Source organism: Loxodonta africana, chromosome X (assembly GCF_030014295.1).
Source record: "Loxodonta africana isolate mLoxAfr1 chromosome X, mLoxAfr1.hap2, whole genome shotgun sequence".
In the NCBI taxonomy this organism is placed as follows: Eukaryota; Metazoa; Chordata; class Mammalia; order Proboscidea; family Elephantidae; genus Loxodonta; species Loxodonta africana.
The window spans coordinates 66,247,235-66,265,048 of record NC_087369.1 but is presented as its reverse complement, the minus strand read 5'-3'; the positions used below and the strand labels follow the sequence as shown (position 1 = coordinate 66,265,048).

General features: G+C 45.2%; 1 protein-coding gene across 3 annotated transcripts in view; it reads left to right on the top strand.

The window, feature by feature from the left end:
- PFKFB1 (6-phosphofructo-2-kinase/fructose-2,6-biphosphatase 1) overlaps window positions 1–17,814 on the top strand; it is a 185,712-nt gene that overhangs the window by 164,133 nt on the left and 3,765 nt on the right. The window contains exons 7-13 of one of the 3 annotated variants that reach the window (XM_023539368.2): window positions 986–1,107; window positions 4,847–5,054; window positions 7,983–8,129; window positions 9,629–9,733; window positions 13,436–13,565; window positions 16,167–16,229; window positions 17,465–17,529. In XM_023539368.2, coding sequence (XP_023395136.1) covers window positions 986–1,107; window positions 4,847–5,054; window positions 7,983–8,129; window positions 9,629–9,733; window positions 13,436–13,565; window positions 16,167–16,229; window positions 17,465–17,529 — 840 coding nt within the window. Of the gene's footprint in view, window positions 1–985; window positions 1,108–4,846; window positions 5,055–6,192; window positions 8,130–9,628; window positions 9,734–10,670; window positions 10,728–13,435; window positions 13,566–16,166; window positions 16,230–17,464; window positions 17,530–17,814 lie in introns of those variants that run through there. The other 2 variants (XM_064278359.1, XM_064278358.1) reach the window with 2 other exon arrangements.

The window sequence follows — 17,814 nt, the reverse complement described above, 5'->3', positions numbered from 1 at the left end:
GACTCCTGCTCTCAGGCTGTGAAGATCGACAAATTCCAGTGTCTGCAGATAAGCTGATAGCTCAAGTCCCAAGAGCTGAGGTCAGATGAACAGAAGGCAGCCACAGGATCCACAGTGAGCAAAAAAGCCAAAATGTCTGCTTATATTCGGATGCGGCCCACACCCCCAAGGAAAATCCCTTTCAACTGATTGGCTACTCACAGCAGATTTAATCATGGGAGTGATCACATGTAAACACTGAGAATCATGGGACAACCAAGTTGACACACAATCTTAACCGTCACAATGGGGAATAAATTAGAAGAAAGAAGACTGTAGACAAAGGAATGAGTCCCATTCTGCATTCAGAAAAGAGAGAATGAAGCCAGTGGGAGAGATGCTTAGAAAGTAGAGTGGATAGGATTTGGTGACTGCTACAAGGTGGGGGATGATAGAAAGGGAGAAACCTAGGATGACTCCCAGATTCCTTTTAGGCTCAGATAACAGGGTGGATGAGAGTACCATTTCCTGAGATGGGGAATATGGGAGAAGAAGATTGGTATTGAGAGATTAGCAGATGCCAGCTCTTCAGAAATTCAAAGATAAGATGTAAACACTTACCAGTGAACGCTCCATACATGTAAACCATTAGGACTCTAGACCAAGATGTCTAATTCCTGTTCTTCAATTGTTTCTCACAAGACAATTTCCAGCCCTCTTGTAAATGTTCTTCTTAAACAGTACATGTCCTGAAACTGAAAATAATGTAACAGGACTTGTTTGACCACACAGAGATTCGGGATGAGGAGTTACACAATGTCAGCTTCTCTGCAATTGACTGATTTTGTAATTTGGTCAAGACCCTTTCTCCAACTCTCTGTTTCCTCACCTTTATAATGAGGGATGTTTGACTTATTGGTCTCTAAGGGACCTTCCTAAGGACACTGTCAGAGTCTCTGCCTCCCACTCTCTCCCTTGGTTCCTTTATCCTTTACCCTTCTCATAGCAAGTGAAACTCGGCAGTCCTGATTATATAGACTGTGACCGGGAAAAGGTTCTGGAAGACTTTCTAAAGAGGATCGAGTGCTATGAGGTCAACTACCAGCCTTTGGATGAAGAACTGGACAGGTAAGAGCCCAACACCCCAACATCCAGGTCTGGATCCTGAGCTCATTTGTGATGGCCTGTAGGAGGACCTGGGAAAATGTCCTCCCTTTCTGGGCCTCAACTTCTATATCTGTAATATCAGAGAGCTGGACTTGTTCTGTCTTTAAGGGCCCTGCTGGTTGTAATTATCCATGAGGCAGTGATTTCTTGGTATGTAAGGTGTTAATGAGATGACTAAAGTAGTGCTTTCCTGAATGATATGGACAGATCTGGACCTGGATCTCTGGAAACAAATGCCTTCCTACTGTGGTTAATGCTATTATTCTTGCAAAAGCATTCTTTGCACATGAATGACACTTTAGTTTCCAAACATGTTTACCTTCTTTGTTTCATTGAATCCCCACAGCAACCCTAAAAAGGAGGCTGGAGTAGATCTTATGATCATAAATATTTAAGAAGAGGAAACTGAGTCTCAGAGAGCTAAAATCACTTGCCCAAGCTCCCATCACAAGTCAAGGGTAGAGCTAGGAGCCTAATCACAAATTCTGTCTCCTGGTCACGTCTCTTCTCACAAGTACTTGGCCCTTTGGAGCTGTAGTGTATGTAGGGGGCATACAAGTAGAGACAAGGACAGGTGGGCTCCATCCTCAGGTAGTTTCCATAATGTCTTGGGATATGGGAAGTCACATGAAAAACATGGAACTTTCAGCCATAATACCAGCTGAAGATAGAAAAAGCATTAACTGGCAGTACAGGGCAGATATAGGGAGTTCCCAGAAACCTACTCTCTGGGAGAGGATCTGATCAACCACATCCTTTGGGACCCAAGTGAGATGTGTAGGGAGGCCTCAAATGGTCATTACCACCCAAGGAGTTTAAAAGAGCATTTTTTTCACCCTTGCCCAGTTGAAGTCCTGAGAGGCAAGCATTGCTATTGTCCCATTTTTAGACAGGGAAACTGAGACCCAGATCAGGGCAAAAGTTTACCTGAGGTCACACAATGAGTCAGTGGAAGAATATATATTCAAACTCATATCTCCAAACTTCCAGTCTGGCACTCCCCCACCCACATCCCTACATCATAAAAAGTGCCAAAAAAAGGCTTGGACTTTCAGTGCGAGAATCAGGGCCTTTATGTACAATTTTGCAGGTTGTTGACTCTATATGGCCACCCAAGCCAAGGGTACCCTTGCTTCTCTCACCAAGACATGTGTGCTGTAGTGGGGCCATGTATGCCCTGAGGAAGGGGCACTTTTTCCCCCAAATATCCACAAAGGCACCATAAGGGCTAGCAGCAACCTGGAGAAAGAAACTTGAGGGAGAGGGGCTGTAGTGAAAGAACAGCATTGAGAAAACCCACATCCCTGGGCCTAGACTCCTACAGGGGCTCAGTTAGTGTTTGATGAGTCAGTTTGTGTATGAAGAAGACAGATCTAAATCAATTTTATTTAATCATTTTTCCATCATTAGACATTTACAGTCCATGTATCAAGGCCTAGTTCCTAAGCTGTGCCCTGTTCTGACAGAATGCTCAAGTGGTTGGGAAAGACAGTGAGTATGCAGTTGATCAGAATTGTGAGGATGGCAAACCAAGTGGGTTGGCTTTAGAAGCACAGAGCAGGGGACCCAGCCCAGCTTGCAGGAGGAATTTCTGGGAGAGCTGGATTACCCAAAAGATACACTGAACATGTGCTTCAGGTGCCAGCAAGGTAGGTGCTACCAAAAAATAAGAAGAAAAATATCTTGAAAGCATTTGATGTTTGATATTTTAAACACAGCATCAAGGTAGACAAGAAGGAAAAAAATAAAACCAGAACCTGGTTGGATCTCCTTCAACTTAAATATATAGTTTATATTTTTTATTTAAAATTATACATGGTGGGGAGTGGGCGTTAACTACCATATTTTTGGTGTGGAGGGCCTCTACATGACTTCATATGGCCCCGGGCTCAAAGAGGGATTCTTGGAGCAGGTGAATATGCTGGCCCTTGAGAGATGGATGCATAGAGCTACATTTTGGGAACCAGGCAAGGAATGGCTTTTCAGCAAAGGGAACATACAAAGGTCTAGTTATATCTAAGTAAGAGGAGAGGAGTACAGAGGGTATTCCAGTGGTAACAGTAAAGGCATGAAGGCTAGAATGAGACAGAGAAGTTATGGGTATGGGCATGGGATAGTGAGGTAAGTGAGGCCAAGTGGAACCAGTGTGTGAAGGCACATAAAATATCACATTTAGATGAGGAATTTGGAAGCTTTCCCAGAGCTACCCAGGACTTAGTGTGTCAGGAACAGATGGTAACCAAGCAACAAGGCTACATCAGATATTCCCTACCCCTGGGCTCTGAGGGTCCTAGGAGAGGGGAGCATTCTGTGGTTTAAATCCCAAGTCTACTTCTTCCTGATTAGTTGACTTTTGACAAATCACTTTCCTTCTATGTGCCTCAGTTTCCACACCTGTTAAACAGATGATAATCTCTGCTCGATAGAATAGTTATGAGGATTTATTTACTTTAAAGCCCCCCTTCTCTGCCAGATGCACAGGAAGTATTTAGCAAATGCAAGTGTTTTGAGGGAGCCATTGGACATGACTGACAGAAATGAACATGGTGAACCTGGTGCAGGCATAGAAGACTTCTCTTGGAAGATCAAAGGAGAGGCTTTCTGAACTAAACCCATCAGCTGCTCCCTTACCTCTGTCGAGTTAGTGCAGTTATTTCAATTCATTTGGCTTTGTTACTGTGCAACCAGTGTTGCTGGTGTCACTCCACTGCCCTAGCCTCCTCCACCTCTTCCCAGGGACCTCCTGGAACTCCCTGCAATGCAACTAAAGTATTAATGCTTGGCACAGCAGAGAACTCAGGAGTTTTGTTCCAGGGTTCTGGTTTTCTGATTGGTCAGTGCCCCCTCCACTCTTCTGAAGACAGGTTATTAAATAGTTTGATTATCACTCTGTGTATAGTTATTAGTTTATGATAGAGTACAAAATTGAGGGGAAAAGAAGGAACTGGGTGCAGCAACCACAAGTTCTTCAATGATGTCGTGCACCACTCCTATATCCCCATGTCTCACTACTTGGCACACCTTAGATATTGAGTGACTGTGGAGTGGATGTTGAGCATTAATCATGTGTTTCCAAGTATATGTTCATGACTGGTCTAGGAGCTTCCAAATGAGAGACACTGGGTCCCAACTCCAAGCACGAAGGGCAAAGGGGAGTGTGCTTGTTGACTGCATGGCTGATGGGAAAGAACCCAGCCCTCTCCCCTTTCTGAGTGAGTGTAAAGACACACAAACAGAGATGCACACACACACAGACAAAATACCATGTCCACTTGGCAGCTGCCTGTAGAATATCAAGTACAAACTTCATAGCAGAGGCTCAAAGAACAGCAGGACAGAGCTTGGCTCAGGATTGCAGAGGGTGGGGAAAGGAAAAGCCCTCTCAGAGTATGATAGAGGTATGAACCACAGAGGAAAGGACCCCAGCTGCTGGAAATGTGATGAGGGAAGGTGAAAAGACAGTCTGGTTCAATCTGAGGGTGAGGAAAGGAGCTAAGGGGGAAATGATAGCAGGCAATGAGCTCCTTAAAGTGGCCCAGAATCAAGTCTCTAGGAGAGGTACCCAGAACAGGGCAACACATGGCATCTTATTGTAGAAGAGGTTTGAAAACAGGGTGTATGGTTGGGGCTTTTTCTTGGGATCGGCCCCACCATTGTCAGCGCCCTGAGCTGTCATTGCTCTTGCTTGAATCTGGCCCAGACACCTGTCCTACATCAAGATCTTTGATGTGGGCACCCGCTACATGGTGAACCGAGTACAGGACCACATCCAGAGTCGCACGGTCTACTACCTCATGAACATCCACGTCACACCCCGCTCCATCTACCTTTGCCGGCATGGTGAGAGTGAACTCAACCTCAGAGGCCGCATTGGAGGTGACTCTGGCCTCTCAGCTCGGGGGAAGCAGGTAAGCCTTCTGCACCCAGATGGGTTGGCTGGGCCAGCTCAGGTGGGGGAGGTGGCCACTGCCTGTGCCATGAGGAGAGAGGACCCAGTGATGGGGTAGAAGCAGATTCTGGTCACTCCCCCTCTTCTATCCCATCAGCCACTCAGTCTTGACCATCCATTGAATGGCGTCCATCCAGGCACTCAACGCCCGCCTAAGTCTGACTGCTTCTTTAGCCCCATTACAATAACTACCCTCCTCCCCGTCCTGACTGATCCCTTCATCTTTCTCACAACTCTGTGCCTTTGCTTGTGCAGTTTCCCCCACCTAGGCTGCCCTCTTCTGTTCCCTCTCTCAGCTGGTAATGATCACTTGCACGGACAGCTGCCCTGAAGTACCCACCCTTGAATCCATCTTCTCTTCCCAGACTCAGGGATGATGCTACATTCCCCATCCCCACCCTAGCCACAGGTCCTTACGCTGTCATCACTTGTCCCCCACTACTTCCCTCCTGCCCTCTTTTCTCTCCCAAGGCCCAGCTCCTGCTCCAAGGCCTGGTCCGGGAACCCCACCCTCAACTCTCTTCCCCTCCTCATCTCTCACCTGGCCCTGGGCTCTATCTCTCCCAGTTGTGGCCCATCACTGATTCTATTATGGCATTGGCCTATTCTTTCCAAAGGAGCATAGTGACCTACCGATAATGGGTGCCGGTTAAACCACAAGATACATTTTCCCAGTGTTTGGCCCTGTCCCTGGGTTTGGGGGCACAGGTATTACTCTTCCTGGGAGGATCTCTAAGGGGTTGAGAATGTACTACAGGAGGGAGGGAGCTTCCTCATCTGCTGTACACCTACTATGCACAGTAATGCATGTGTGGCTTCATTTAATCTTCACAACAGCTCTGTGCGGTCAGCATTACCGGTTTTCTGAGTGAGGAACCCAAGCCCCAGAGAGGAGCAGAGAGTGCCCCCAGGTCATACAGCTGGTAAAAGACAGAGCCAGGACTGAAAACCAGGCCTTACTGCCTGACCTCCTCAGCAGGTGCCCCAGGCAAGGCAGGGGACCAGAAGGGCCAGTCCTAATGGTTCCCTTTCTGTTACCTTCAGACCGGCATCCTCCAGGCATAGGAGAAGCTAACCTCTGACTCTCACCTCTCCAGGTCCTCAGAGCAGAGCAAGAGTCCACTGGAGGTGTCACTTCCACCCCATGGCACCACCTGCAGCCAAGGGTCTCTTGGTTTCTGTCTGGACCCCATTGGAGCAGGCCACAGTGCCCTGCCCACACAGTTCAAGGCCCAGTTTGGAACCATGGCAACCCCCACATGGCCTGCCTCCCTCACACACGAACGTGCACACGTACACGCACTCATCTGGTCCCAACATTCATTCCCGTGGACATAGTGCACCACGGATGGTTTACAAAGCACTTTCCCGTCAATGGTCACCATATTCACAGTAGCTATCACTTGTGCAGCACATACTGTGAGCCAGGGAGTGCTCCGGGTGTTTCCATCTAATGTGAGCCTCACAGAGACCAGGCTAGGTAAGTTAATGCCATTAGCATCTTACAGGCAGGAAGTAGAAGACACAGTTGTTTTGTGCCATCAGGTCAATTCTGACTCATAGCAACACTATACGACAGAGTAGAACTTTTCCACAGGGTTTCCTCAGCTGTTGTCTTATGGTAACAGATTGCCAGGTCTTTTCTCTGGTGGAAGCTCTGACAGTTTCAAAATGCCGATCTTTCAATTAGCAGCTGAGTGCTTAACCATTGAGCCACCAGGGCTTCTTAGAGGGCAGAGAAGGATAGGGTTTTGTCCAAGGGTGCACAGGGACTTCGTAAAGGACTGGGAAAATTTGACCCACGTGTCCTACCTGCTAGTCAAGGGCTCCTTCCACAGAGCACACTGACTGCTGAGTGATAATGCATAATTAAAATGTACCTGTAAAATACCTGTGTGTGTGTGTGTGTGTGTGCCTGTATGTATGCATTTGTTCAAACGTTCCTTACGCACACCATTTATGATTAATACTCACAAGAAAAGTGAATCACTTGCTCATGTGGGCTCCCACAGCCCCTTGTAGTGTCAACAATCATGGCCCTGACTTCACTGTGCTGTCAGTTCCCCTCACTTGACTGGACACGTTTTGAGAACAGAACACTCCAGCACACAGCACAGGACCACACACAGTTAATACATGTTTGAATGCTCTTTGAACCGAGTATCAGGACCCCTGCTCAAGCAATGAGAAATTCAAAGGGTCAAAGGGACATGCCCACCAAATCTTATTCCCCCAAACTTCTAGACCACACTCTGCATACCCAGAACCCTGAAATTCTCTGCCCATATAGCTCAACACCTGCTTCCAGTGCTTGCATGGGCCTATCCCAGAGTCTGTACTTCTGAAGTTAACCCATGCCATAGGAATGTGCACCCCTAGGCCCAGTGGTGGCCAAGGGGTTGCTATTAGTGGGGCATGGGGATGTGTGGAGTGGGGTATGGGTAGAGCTTGGTCATGTCACTGGATTATCCATACACATGTACTCTAGGCATCTAGAAGTGAACAACAGAGCCATGAATTGGAAGAGAAAGCACAGGGACTGTGGGTGGTGTGCCTCCATTTGTACTCTTGTCCCAGTCTCCACGAATGTTAGGGGTGAGCCTGTTTGAATGAATGAATAAGTGAATAGGGGTTTCAGTGAGCAAGCACACTGAACACACACACACGTACACAAAAAAGTACATACTCTTTTCTATTCCCTTGACCCTTAGTCACATGGGAAAAAGTATGACATTTTGTAAACTGGGAGCATTTAAACTCTCTGCTCTTGCTTGTTTATCACCACTCCACTATTTGTAGCAGATCTAAGTTTGTTCTCATGGCTACCCTGTCCTCTCTCACTTCTCTTTCCATCCTTTCTCTTCCTCTACCTGCCCCCACACCCTAGTATGCTTATGCCCTAGCCAACTTCATTCAGTCCCAGGGCATCAGCTCCTTGAAGGTGTGGACCAGTCACATGAAGAGGACCATCCAGACAGCTGAAGCCCTGGGTGTCCCCTATGAGCAGTGGAAGGCACTGAACGAGATTGATGCGGTAAGATGGAGAAGGGTGGATCTACTGGAGGGTGGTAGGGTTGATCCTGGGTTCATTCCCTGGGTTTCCTCTACCCCAGTTCCTGTGGGTACCCTAATTAATTCAACAAACACTCCTCTACAACCAGCCATGTGCCAGAATTTATACTTGTGTCTTGGGGATCAAGTGAAGGCCAAAACATACGACTCCAAGGCCTCAACTAGACATCAGTTCCTCCAGGTAGATCTTGGCTGGGTCAGATGTCTAGCCCTGACTCTGGGTGTCCACAGCCCGTATCATGTATGTTGTTGTGTATTCCCATTTATTCCTCTGTCTACCCCCTTTTGGAAACCCTGGTGGCATAGTGGGTAAGTGCTACGGCTGCTAACCAAAGGGACGGCAGTTTGAATCCACCAGGCGCTCCTTGGAAACCCTATGCGGCAGTTCTACTCTGTCCTATATAGGGTTGCTATGAGTCGGAATCTACTCGATGGCACTGGGTTTGGTTTGGTTTTACCCCCATTTATCCTACAAACACAGTAAAGACAGGGACAAATCAGATTGATCTCTGTCTCTAGCACCACCATAGACATGAATCCACTAGTCAGACACAGGCCCCCTCTCAAACACCTCTACCAGCACCCCTGCACCATACACGCACACACATACTCACAGACACACAAACATACACACCTAGAGACACATATGGACACACCATAGAAACAAATGCACTCTTTGCCTTATGCATACATTACATTGACCCAGAGAGTTATACTGTAGGCATGCGCATAGTACAGACACATGGCCTCAAGCACACTACCACAAATTCACATAACCCTCAGACACCGGCACACACTGGACACAGGGCCACTGATACTTGGTCATATACCCCAGAGACATAATCAAGGACACTCACAGACATACATGCCACAGGTACGCTGACCCATACAGTGAGACTTACCACAGAGACACACACAAGGACACAGCATTAGGTGCTCAGACACCCTGTACTTACAAACACACTCACACACAAACACACTACATATGCTGAGACAAATACACACACAAATACAAGGCATAGGTTCTTAAACATACCACAAGTACATATTATAAATATGCTGCACAGACACATGTAAACACAGTCAGAACTCCTTATGCCCACATATTTATTAAAAATATATATTTACATGTACAATGTATACCTACACACCTAATGGGGCAATCGTAGAAAAACACCACAGATAACACCAGATAAAAACACCACAGATAACACCAGATAAAAACACCATACACTCCAAGTGAACATACCTGTACACATATATTCACTCTCACATGCACACAGCCACACACCTCCTGCACACACATAGGCACAGACAATAGGCACGAACCCAGACTGCGTTTACAGAGACCTAGATGCTCATATGCTAGTGTCCCAGGATTATTGGTCTCAGAACTATGGTAAAGGCTGTGTGAATTTCACTGTGTGAATACTTACGTCCCAAAATTCTTTTGTGTCTCAGGGTGTCTGTGAGGAGATGACCTATGAGGAAATCCAGAAACACTACCCTGAAGAGTTTGCACTACGGGACCAAGATAAATACCACTATCGCTACCCCAAAGGAGAGGTAAGGTTTGGAGGGATGGCCTGACTCCTAGGACTCCTTCCTAGTATCCCCATTCAACTGCCAGGATTCACTTTCCTGAACAGCTTCAGAAACAAGGTAAAGCATATTTTGTAGCAGCTGCCATCCCATTTTTTTTTTTTTTTGCCATCCCATTAGGCACGTGATTATCTGGCTGTTGGCAATCTCAGATTCCTGTTAACAGATTCCACTTTTTATAAAGCTACATATTTGCCTGCTTATTCCCTCTCTGCTTTCAGGAGGGCCCACTGTATCGTGAATCTTGTCTCTGGTCCTCACTGAAGGCATTTGAAGTATCTCAACATGCTCTACTTTTTGTTGTCAAGTTCATTAAAACCCCCACTTGGTTGGAGTCTCAAGGGACAATGGCGAATAGTTTAAACAACGGCTTTGCTACCACAGGAAGTAGAGTATCAGTTCCTTACCCCCATATCGGGTGAATCCTCATTGTTTTTAACCCAGCTTCCACTTTTTTTTTTCCACTTAGTCAAGCTACATTTTACAGCATTTATTTGTCATAGCCCATTTCTGATACAAATTCCTGGGAAAAATTACCAGAAAAAGCAGGACATCAGGGAAGCTAGAACAATAGATATTCTGTTCAATTACAAAGCACTTTCACATTTTTATCTTCATCCTCAGAAATGACATTATTTGCCCTCATTTTATTTTATATGTTTTGAGACTGTTTTTAGAGGCATACAAATTTAAAACAATTATATCCTCTTTGTGAATTGTACATTTTATTATTACATTGTGACCAAACCTCTCTTCTAATAATGCTTTTTGCCTAAAAGTGTATTTTATTTAATATTATTTTACCTACACAAAGTTTCTTCTGGTTAGCATTTACCTGGTTCTTCTTTAGCTATTCAATTACTTTCAACTTCTCTGTATTTTTTGTTTCTCTTGTAAACAGCTTATACTTGGATTTTGTTGTTTTAAATACAAACTGAAAATATTTATCTTTTGAATGGTAAGTTTGTTACATTTATTTTTTTTATTGTAATTACTGACTTATTTGAGTTTATTTCAAGAGCTCTTCTTTTAAGCTCTCTGTGCTTAGCCTATTTTTTCTCTTTTCCTACTTTCTTTAGGATTGATAGAGTTTTTACATCCCTATTTAAGATTCATTTAGGGGTAACCCTTAACATTTTACTATGCGTGATTAACAAACTATAAAATCATTATCTCCAACCTTCTCCTAAAACAAAACAAGAACTTTAAATTGCCGGTCACTTCCTCTCCTAACTTACATGTTAGTTGTTTTGTATTTCAGTTCAACCTTGTGTGTTAAACCTCAAATGAATTATTACTGCTGTTGTTTTTATTAGATGGAGTTTATGTTGACTTAGATTTAACCATATTTTCACCAATTCCTTTGCTCATTCTTTCTTCTTGCACCTCAAGTCTTCTGTCTGGGTTCAATTTCCATCTTCCTTTAGAAGTTTCTTTAGTGAGGGCACGTTGGTAGTAAATTCACTTCTTTTTGTTTAAAAACGTCTTTTGTGGGAGGGTTCCTCAATCCTGAAAGATTCTTTAGCTGACTATAAAACTCTAGTTTGGCAGTTGTTTTTTTCCAGCACTTTGAAGATATTGCCCCCACTATATTCTGGCTTCTAATGTAGCTAAGAAGTATGTAATCAGTCTAATTTTTGCTCCTTTTCTCTCTGGCTTATTTTTATTTTTGTGTGTGTGTGGTAAAAATATAACACCAAAGCATTCGCCTGCACAGCAACTTCCATACTTACAATTCAGTGACACTGATTACATTTTTCATGTTGTGCTGCCATTATTGTTATCCTTTTCTGAAATATTCCACCACCATTAACATAAACTCAATGCCCTCCCCCAAACAAAAACTTCTTTCCCCCTCCCTCTCACCCCTAGTAACCATTAATAATCTTTGGTTTCTACACATTTGCTTATTTCATATAAGTGAGCTCATATAGTATTTGTCCTTTTGCGACTGACTTATTTCACTCAGCATAATGTTTTCAAGGTCCATCCATGTTGTGGGATGTATCAGAACTTTGTTTCTCTTTACTGCTACATAATATTTCATTGTATGTACATACAACATTCTCTAGCTTATTTTAAGCCCTCTGTGTCGTTGTTGCTTTTAAATTTACTCTGATATATCTAGATATTGATTTCTTTATATTTACCTTACTAGGAATTAGTTGGACTTCCTGAATCTGAGGACTGGGATTCTTCATCAATCCGAGGAAATTCTCAGGCATTATATCTTTAAATATTCTTCTTTCACATTCTTTATATTATCTCCTTCTGGACATACAATTAGACATCTGATAGTCCATCTGTATCCTTCGTGTCTCTTAACTTCTTTTTATCTCTTTGCTGCGTTTGAGTAATTTCTTCAGCTCTACCTTCCAAATCACTATTTAAGTTGTATCTAATCTGTTTACCTCATTGTTCGAGTTTTCAATTTTAATGAATGTATTTTGCATTTCTTGAAATTCTATGTAATTATTTTTCAGGTCTACCTCATATACTTGATAGCATCTAGTTTCTTCCTTACATTTTTTATTCCAATTCTTATTTCTTTAAAAATTCCATGTATATTTATTTTATATTGTGCATCCTTTATCTTAAGTTCTTAGGGTTCTCCTCCTGTTTCTGCATACTCTCACTCAAGGTAGCTTATTTCCTTGTGTTATGTGACCTTTGGTTTAGCAAGAATTTATCTGTGGGAATCCCATGCAGCCCAAGTTGAGAGAATCCAGAGGGAATTTTCATTTGTTTCTTTCAGGCATTCCTGAGAACTAACAACTTGGGACCACTTTTTATTAAACTCTCAGTTTGGTATTTTGTATACCACATGCTGTTATTGTTAATTGTCATTGAGTAGGCTTCAACTCATGTTGGCCCTATGTATAACAGAACAAAATGTTGCTCTGTCCTGCATCATCTTCGTGATTGCTGGTATGTAGATCTCATAGGTAGTGTAATTTTGGTTATACATTCTTAGAGGAGGCTTTTCCTAATTTTTTCCACCAAGGGCCAAGCAGAGACTGATATACTTTCTCATTGGTTCCTTTTGCCTGTGGATTTTTTTTTTTTCTAATCGACACTTTCACTGAGGGTGTAGCCCTTTGAGAATCTCAGATTTATGAAGGAGGTCTCAGTCCCAACTCCCCAGCCATGCACACCCAGGGCCTTATCTCCTGTTTCTAAAAGGTTTTTAAAACCCAAGCCTCTTGGTTACTAAGATTGGCAAATGCCTCCATGGCAACTGTGGCTTCTATATCCACTTACCATTTTGTTTTTTAGGTTTTTCTTTGTTTTGGAACCCGATGAATTTCTATTATTTTCTTGAAAGTTCAGCAATGCAGGTAGAAGATATTTGTATTTCATCCTGCTTTTCTAGGTATTTTGTAGTGGGAAATTTTATTATCTTTATCTAGTCTAGTATATTTTTCGCTATAATATATATTATAATTAATATGTATCACGTGCAGTCCATTATATTACATCTATTCATTTAACAGATGAGAAACTGAGACCCTAAGAAGGAAGTGAAATGCCTAAGGTCATACTGCTGGGTGAACACCTGAACTGGCACCAGAGCCAAGTTTTCCTGATTCCTAGTCTAGAGTTCTTCCACTCTGGGTAAATGTGCCTCATCTCCCTTTCTTACCCAAGTATTTCTCTCACCTTTAGTCCTATGAGGATCTGGTTCAGCGACTGGAGCCAGTTATAATGGAACTAGAGCGACAGGAGAATGTACTGGTGATCTGCCACCAGGCTGTCATGCGGTGCCTCCTGGCTTACTTCCTGGATAAGAGCTCAGGTACCACCTTCCTCTCTGTTTGTGCTGTGCAAAGCTGTACATGACTTGAGACTCTGACACCAGAAAATGGAGCTTTATATGTTAGTGGTTAAGAGCACAGTATCTAGAACCAGGGTGCCTGAGTTCAAATTTTTGCTTTGCCACATACTATCTGTATTACCTTTGGCAAATTACTTTAACCTCTCTGGCTTTAGTTTCCTCATCTGTAAAATGCAGAGAATAGTGATGAGATTTAAATAAGACAAGTTCTGGGTTTTTTTCTCTGGCTTTAGTTTCCTCATCTGTAAAATGCAGAGAATAGTGATGAGATTTAAATAAGACAAGTTTAAATAAGAGCGTAGAGCAGTTCATGACACATAGTGTAGGCTATGTAAGTGTTAGCTGCTATTATTAGTATTAGTATTAATATTAGCATTAGTATTAGTATTATGCTGAGCTAACATTTCCAAAGCCAACATTAACAGTCTGCTTCAACCTGAAAAAGCTTAGCCAGTGTTTCGCTGGAGCATGCTGTCATCAGGTAATAGTGAGGCCTGCATGGCCACATGATCCTGATTATAGGTTTCTGTCTTTGCTGGAGGAATGATTTCCCCAAGATAGCAATGTTTGCATTTTAAATTTTTTCAAATTATGATTTTGAGACATTATATTTACAGGGTATCTATACACTGGATATGTATGGTGAACCTGACACTAGGGCAGGTGGCCAGGCAAAGGACTGTTGTATAACCTTCAGGTGTGAGAGTTCATTTCTCATGTGGATGCTGAAGTGTTGGCATTTCCAGGATATTTTGAGAGTATGTGAGCACAAAGGAAACTGATATCTGAAGTCTGCAGTGTCCTGTAGACTTGGATCTTTTCTATGATGCTAGTTTCAAAACAAAGAGTGCGTGTAATGAGGGGTCATCCAGATTTGGAACCCAGGGAACTTGAGAACCTGGCATTGGACAAGTCATTTCCTCTGCATGGTCCTCAATTTCCTCACTGGTAAAAGGTAATGAGGGTTGCTTGGGGTTTCTTGGGCCGCTAGATTTCTAATACTGCTCACATCTTTACTGTTCTATGCTATCTTTTTAGACCGTAAGGCAGGCACTCTAACCCCATTGTCGAAATGAGGAAATGAAGGCTCAGAGAGGTGAAGTGACTTCCCCAAAGTCACAGGGCCCAAGGCGGCAGGGTTAGGAGCTGATCCCAAGTGCATTTCAGAGGCTCTACCCTCTCAGATATGTGTGGAAAGTGAGAGAGCATGTGCACCTCCTGCTTGTGCACTGCTTTCTCCACTCCCACTTTCCACCTGCTTTCATGCATAGGGCTTCTCACAATTGCCTGGGGAGCTGGGAAGGGCAGAGCAGATGTTCTCACACCCATTCCTCAGGTGAGGAAACTGGGGCTCAGAAGGATGATGTGACTAAGACTGCAGCCCCACAGGACCTCGGAGTTACATCTAGTCCTGTGAGAGAGGGGGACACTGTGGGCCAGAGAGAGAAAAGGCTGGGCCAAGGCCTTTTTTTGAGGCAGTGGCAGAGCTGGGTTTGAGACCTCAGGCATGTCGCTTCCTTCTTCTAATTCTGTTTCCTCATCTGTTCAGTGGGGAACAGTAACCCCCAAAGAGTATCCATGAGGATGGAACAAGAGAGTGCACATAAACTGCTCAGGGCATGATGGTGATGGTGATGAAGACGAGGGGGATGAGGAGGGTGGCTGCCCTGGGATATGCCTAACTTGATGTCTCAGGAGGCCAGGAGGGTGGTGGCAGGCCAAGGAGAACCCTCAGGGCAGGGAAGCGAGGAGGAATGGAGCTTCTGCTGAATGAAGATGGATGGGGAGCGGTATGTGCAGTGTGGGTGGGTGGGTGTCAGTGAAGAGTGGTGAGTAGGTGGGTGTGTAGCCCACATGACACCATGAGTCCCGCAAGAGCATGGCAGCAGACTGCAGTGGGCAGAGCATACATCTTGGCCTCAGAGGGTCCTGGGTTCAAGTCCCACCTCTGCCACTTCCTGGCTGTGTAACTTCAGGCAAGTGTCTTCCTACTCAGGGCCTTGGTTTTCTCGTCCATGAAATGGGCCTAATCTTCCCCTCCTCTCAGGGCTGCCTGTGAAGAGTCAGAGAGAGCAGCCTGGGCTGAGGAGAAAGCTGCAGAACCTTTCAAATGGCAAGAGACCTCAGCCTTGGCCTCTTGCACATAGTAGGGTCACAGGAAACACTTGCTAAGATGAACTATGGGCCTTTGAGGTAGGAGCACCTGTGGAAGGCCCAAGGCCAGGGGCAAGACGGAGGCCTGCCTTGGTCTCCTGTTGGCCGTTAGTGAGGAGGTAGACCCATCACTGAGGTGGCCAGCCTGGCCCTCCTGTGGAACCTAAAGTCTGTCTGCATTTCCCAGGGCCCTCTTCCCTCCCTGCTCCTGAGGCCGCCTCTCTGCTCTCTGCTTCCCTGCCCAACCTGATTTCAGCACTGCCCCCTACACAGGATGGGAGCATGGGCCCATGGCCCAGTGAGGCAGACCTTGGAGAAGGGGCAGGATGGTGCAAGCCTGGATCCTGGAAGGTAGTGCCCTTCTCCAGGGCTGTCCTTCTCTGAGGGCTGCTCTCTCTTCCTTTCCAGATGAGCTGCCCTATCTCAAGTGCCCTCTGCACACAGTGCTCAAACTTACACCTGTGGCTTATGGTGAGTGCCCTGCCTCATCCAAGGAAAGGCACATAGAGGCCATAAGCATGCCCCTGGTGCCTGCTATGTGCCCAGCAGAGTCTTGGGGGAGGTTCCCTTGGTAGGTAGTTTGATGTCCTGGTGGAGGTGGGACTTGTGGAACTACGATGAGAACAGGGAAGGCCTGGGATGGCCTCTAAATTTGGGGTCTGGCCCCAACTTCCTCTGTCTCTATCAGAGTGCTGAGCTGCAGAAGGGCTCACATGCAGCAGGATTTGATTTTAATAGGTTTTGTTGGGTGGGGAGTGGGGCAGGTGAAGGACCTGGAAGGCTGTAGTAGGAGGCCCAGTGGGGACCAGAAGAAGTGTAGGTTGTGGCTAGATTGAAGAACGGCCTCAAAGACCAGCCTGGGCTGTTAGACTCTCTCCTGGAGCATTAGTTAGCCATGAAAGGTTCGTGAGCAGGGAAGAGACCAAATCAAATCTGTTCTGGGGTGTGAACAGAGCAGAATGGCATACTGAAGCCTGAAGTAAGGTGTAATCTACCAGGATGGAGCTAAGGGGCTTCAACAGGCATTGGGCTTTCTCTAGAAGCCCTAGGCCCCACTGATGCCCTCCTCCACCTTCTTCAGTCTAGAATGCCTTTGTGCCCTTCCACACCTCTGGTGTTGCCTTAACCACATTGTTCCGTTAATAAATTTTACCCAAGATTGATCATCCCAAGGCAGTGGCCTCAGGTCTCTTCTACCACTCTGGCACCTAACATAGCTTGGAAGATCCAGAGCCCCAAATATTATAAAGGTTGCTGTCTCACAAACCACAAGAGTTGGGAGAGGCCCCAGAGATCAACTATATCATCTTCATTTACAAATGAGCCCAGGGAACTCAGAAACTATAAAGGGCAGAGCTGGAAGGACAGCCTCATTTGTTGCCTCTTAGGTCTTTCCCACACAACCCACCAAACCAAACCCAGTGCTGCTGAGCTGATTCCGACTCAGCGACCCTATAGGACAGAGCAGAACTGCCCCAGAGAGTTTTCAAGGAGCTCCTGGCGGATTCGAACTGCCGACCCTTTGGTTAGCAGCCATAGCACTTAACAACTACGCCACACAACCCACAGCTAGTCTAAATTCTTCTCCTACAAGGCAGTCCCGATCTACACAGTGTGGAGCTGCGGGTATAGGGGGCAGGGATGGTACCTCAGGGAAAACCTATGCTTATACTGGAGACTTACGGATGGGGTTGTTCTTTTCTGAGGCTGCAAAGTGGAGTCCATCTACCTGAATGTGGAGGCAGTGAACACACATCGGGAGAAGCCTGAGGTAGGTGCGGGACTCCATGGCATAGGTTGGCTGTGGACACAGTGCACAGTAAAAGCCCCTCCTCCACAGAAAAGCTCCCCAGAACTCCACAGATCCTGGGTGTTTTGAACCAACAGATAGAATAATTAGCAGAAATACAGGAATTGCAGCCCAGACATGAGGCACCATAGAGATGCTGGCCTAGAGAAGTCCTGCCAAAAAGGATCTCAGGATGAGATCCCCACCTCCAGAACTGCCTCAAGGGAGGGTCAGGGTCCAGGCCTTGATGAAGCAGGGGAACCTAGC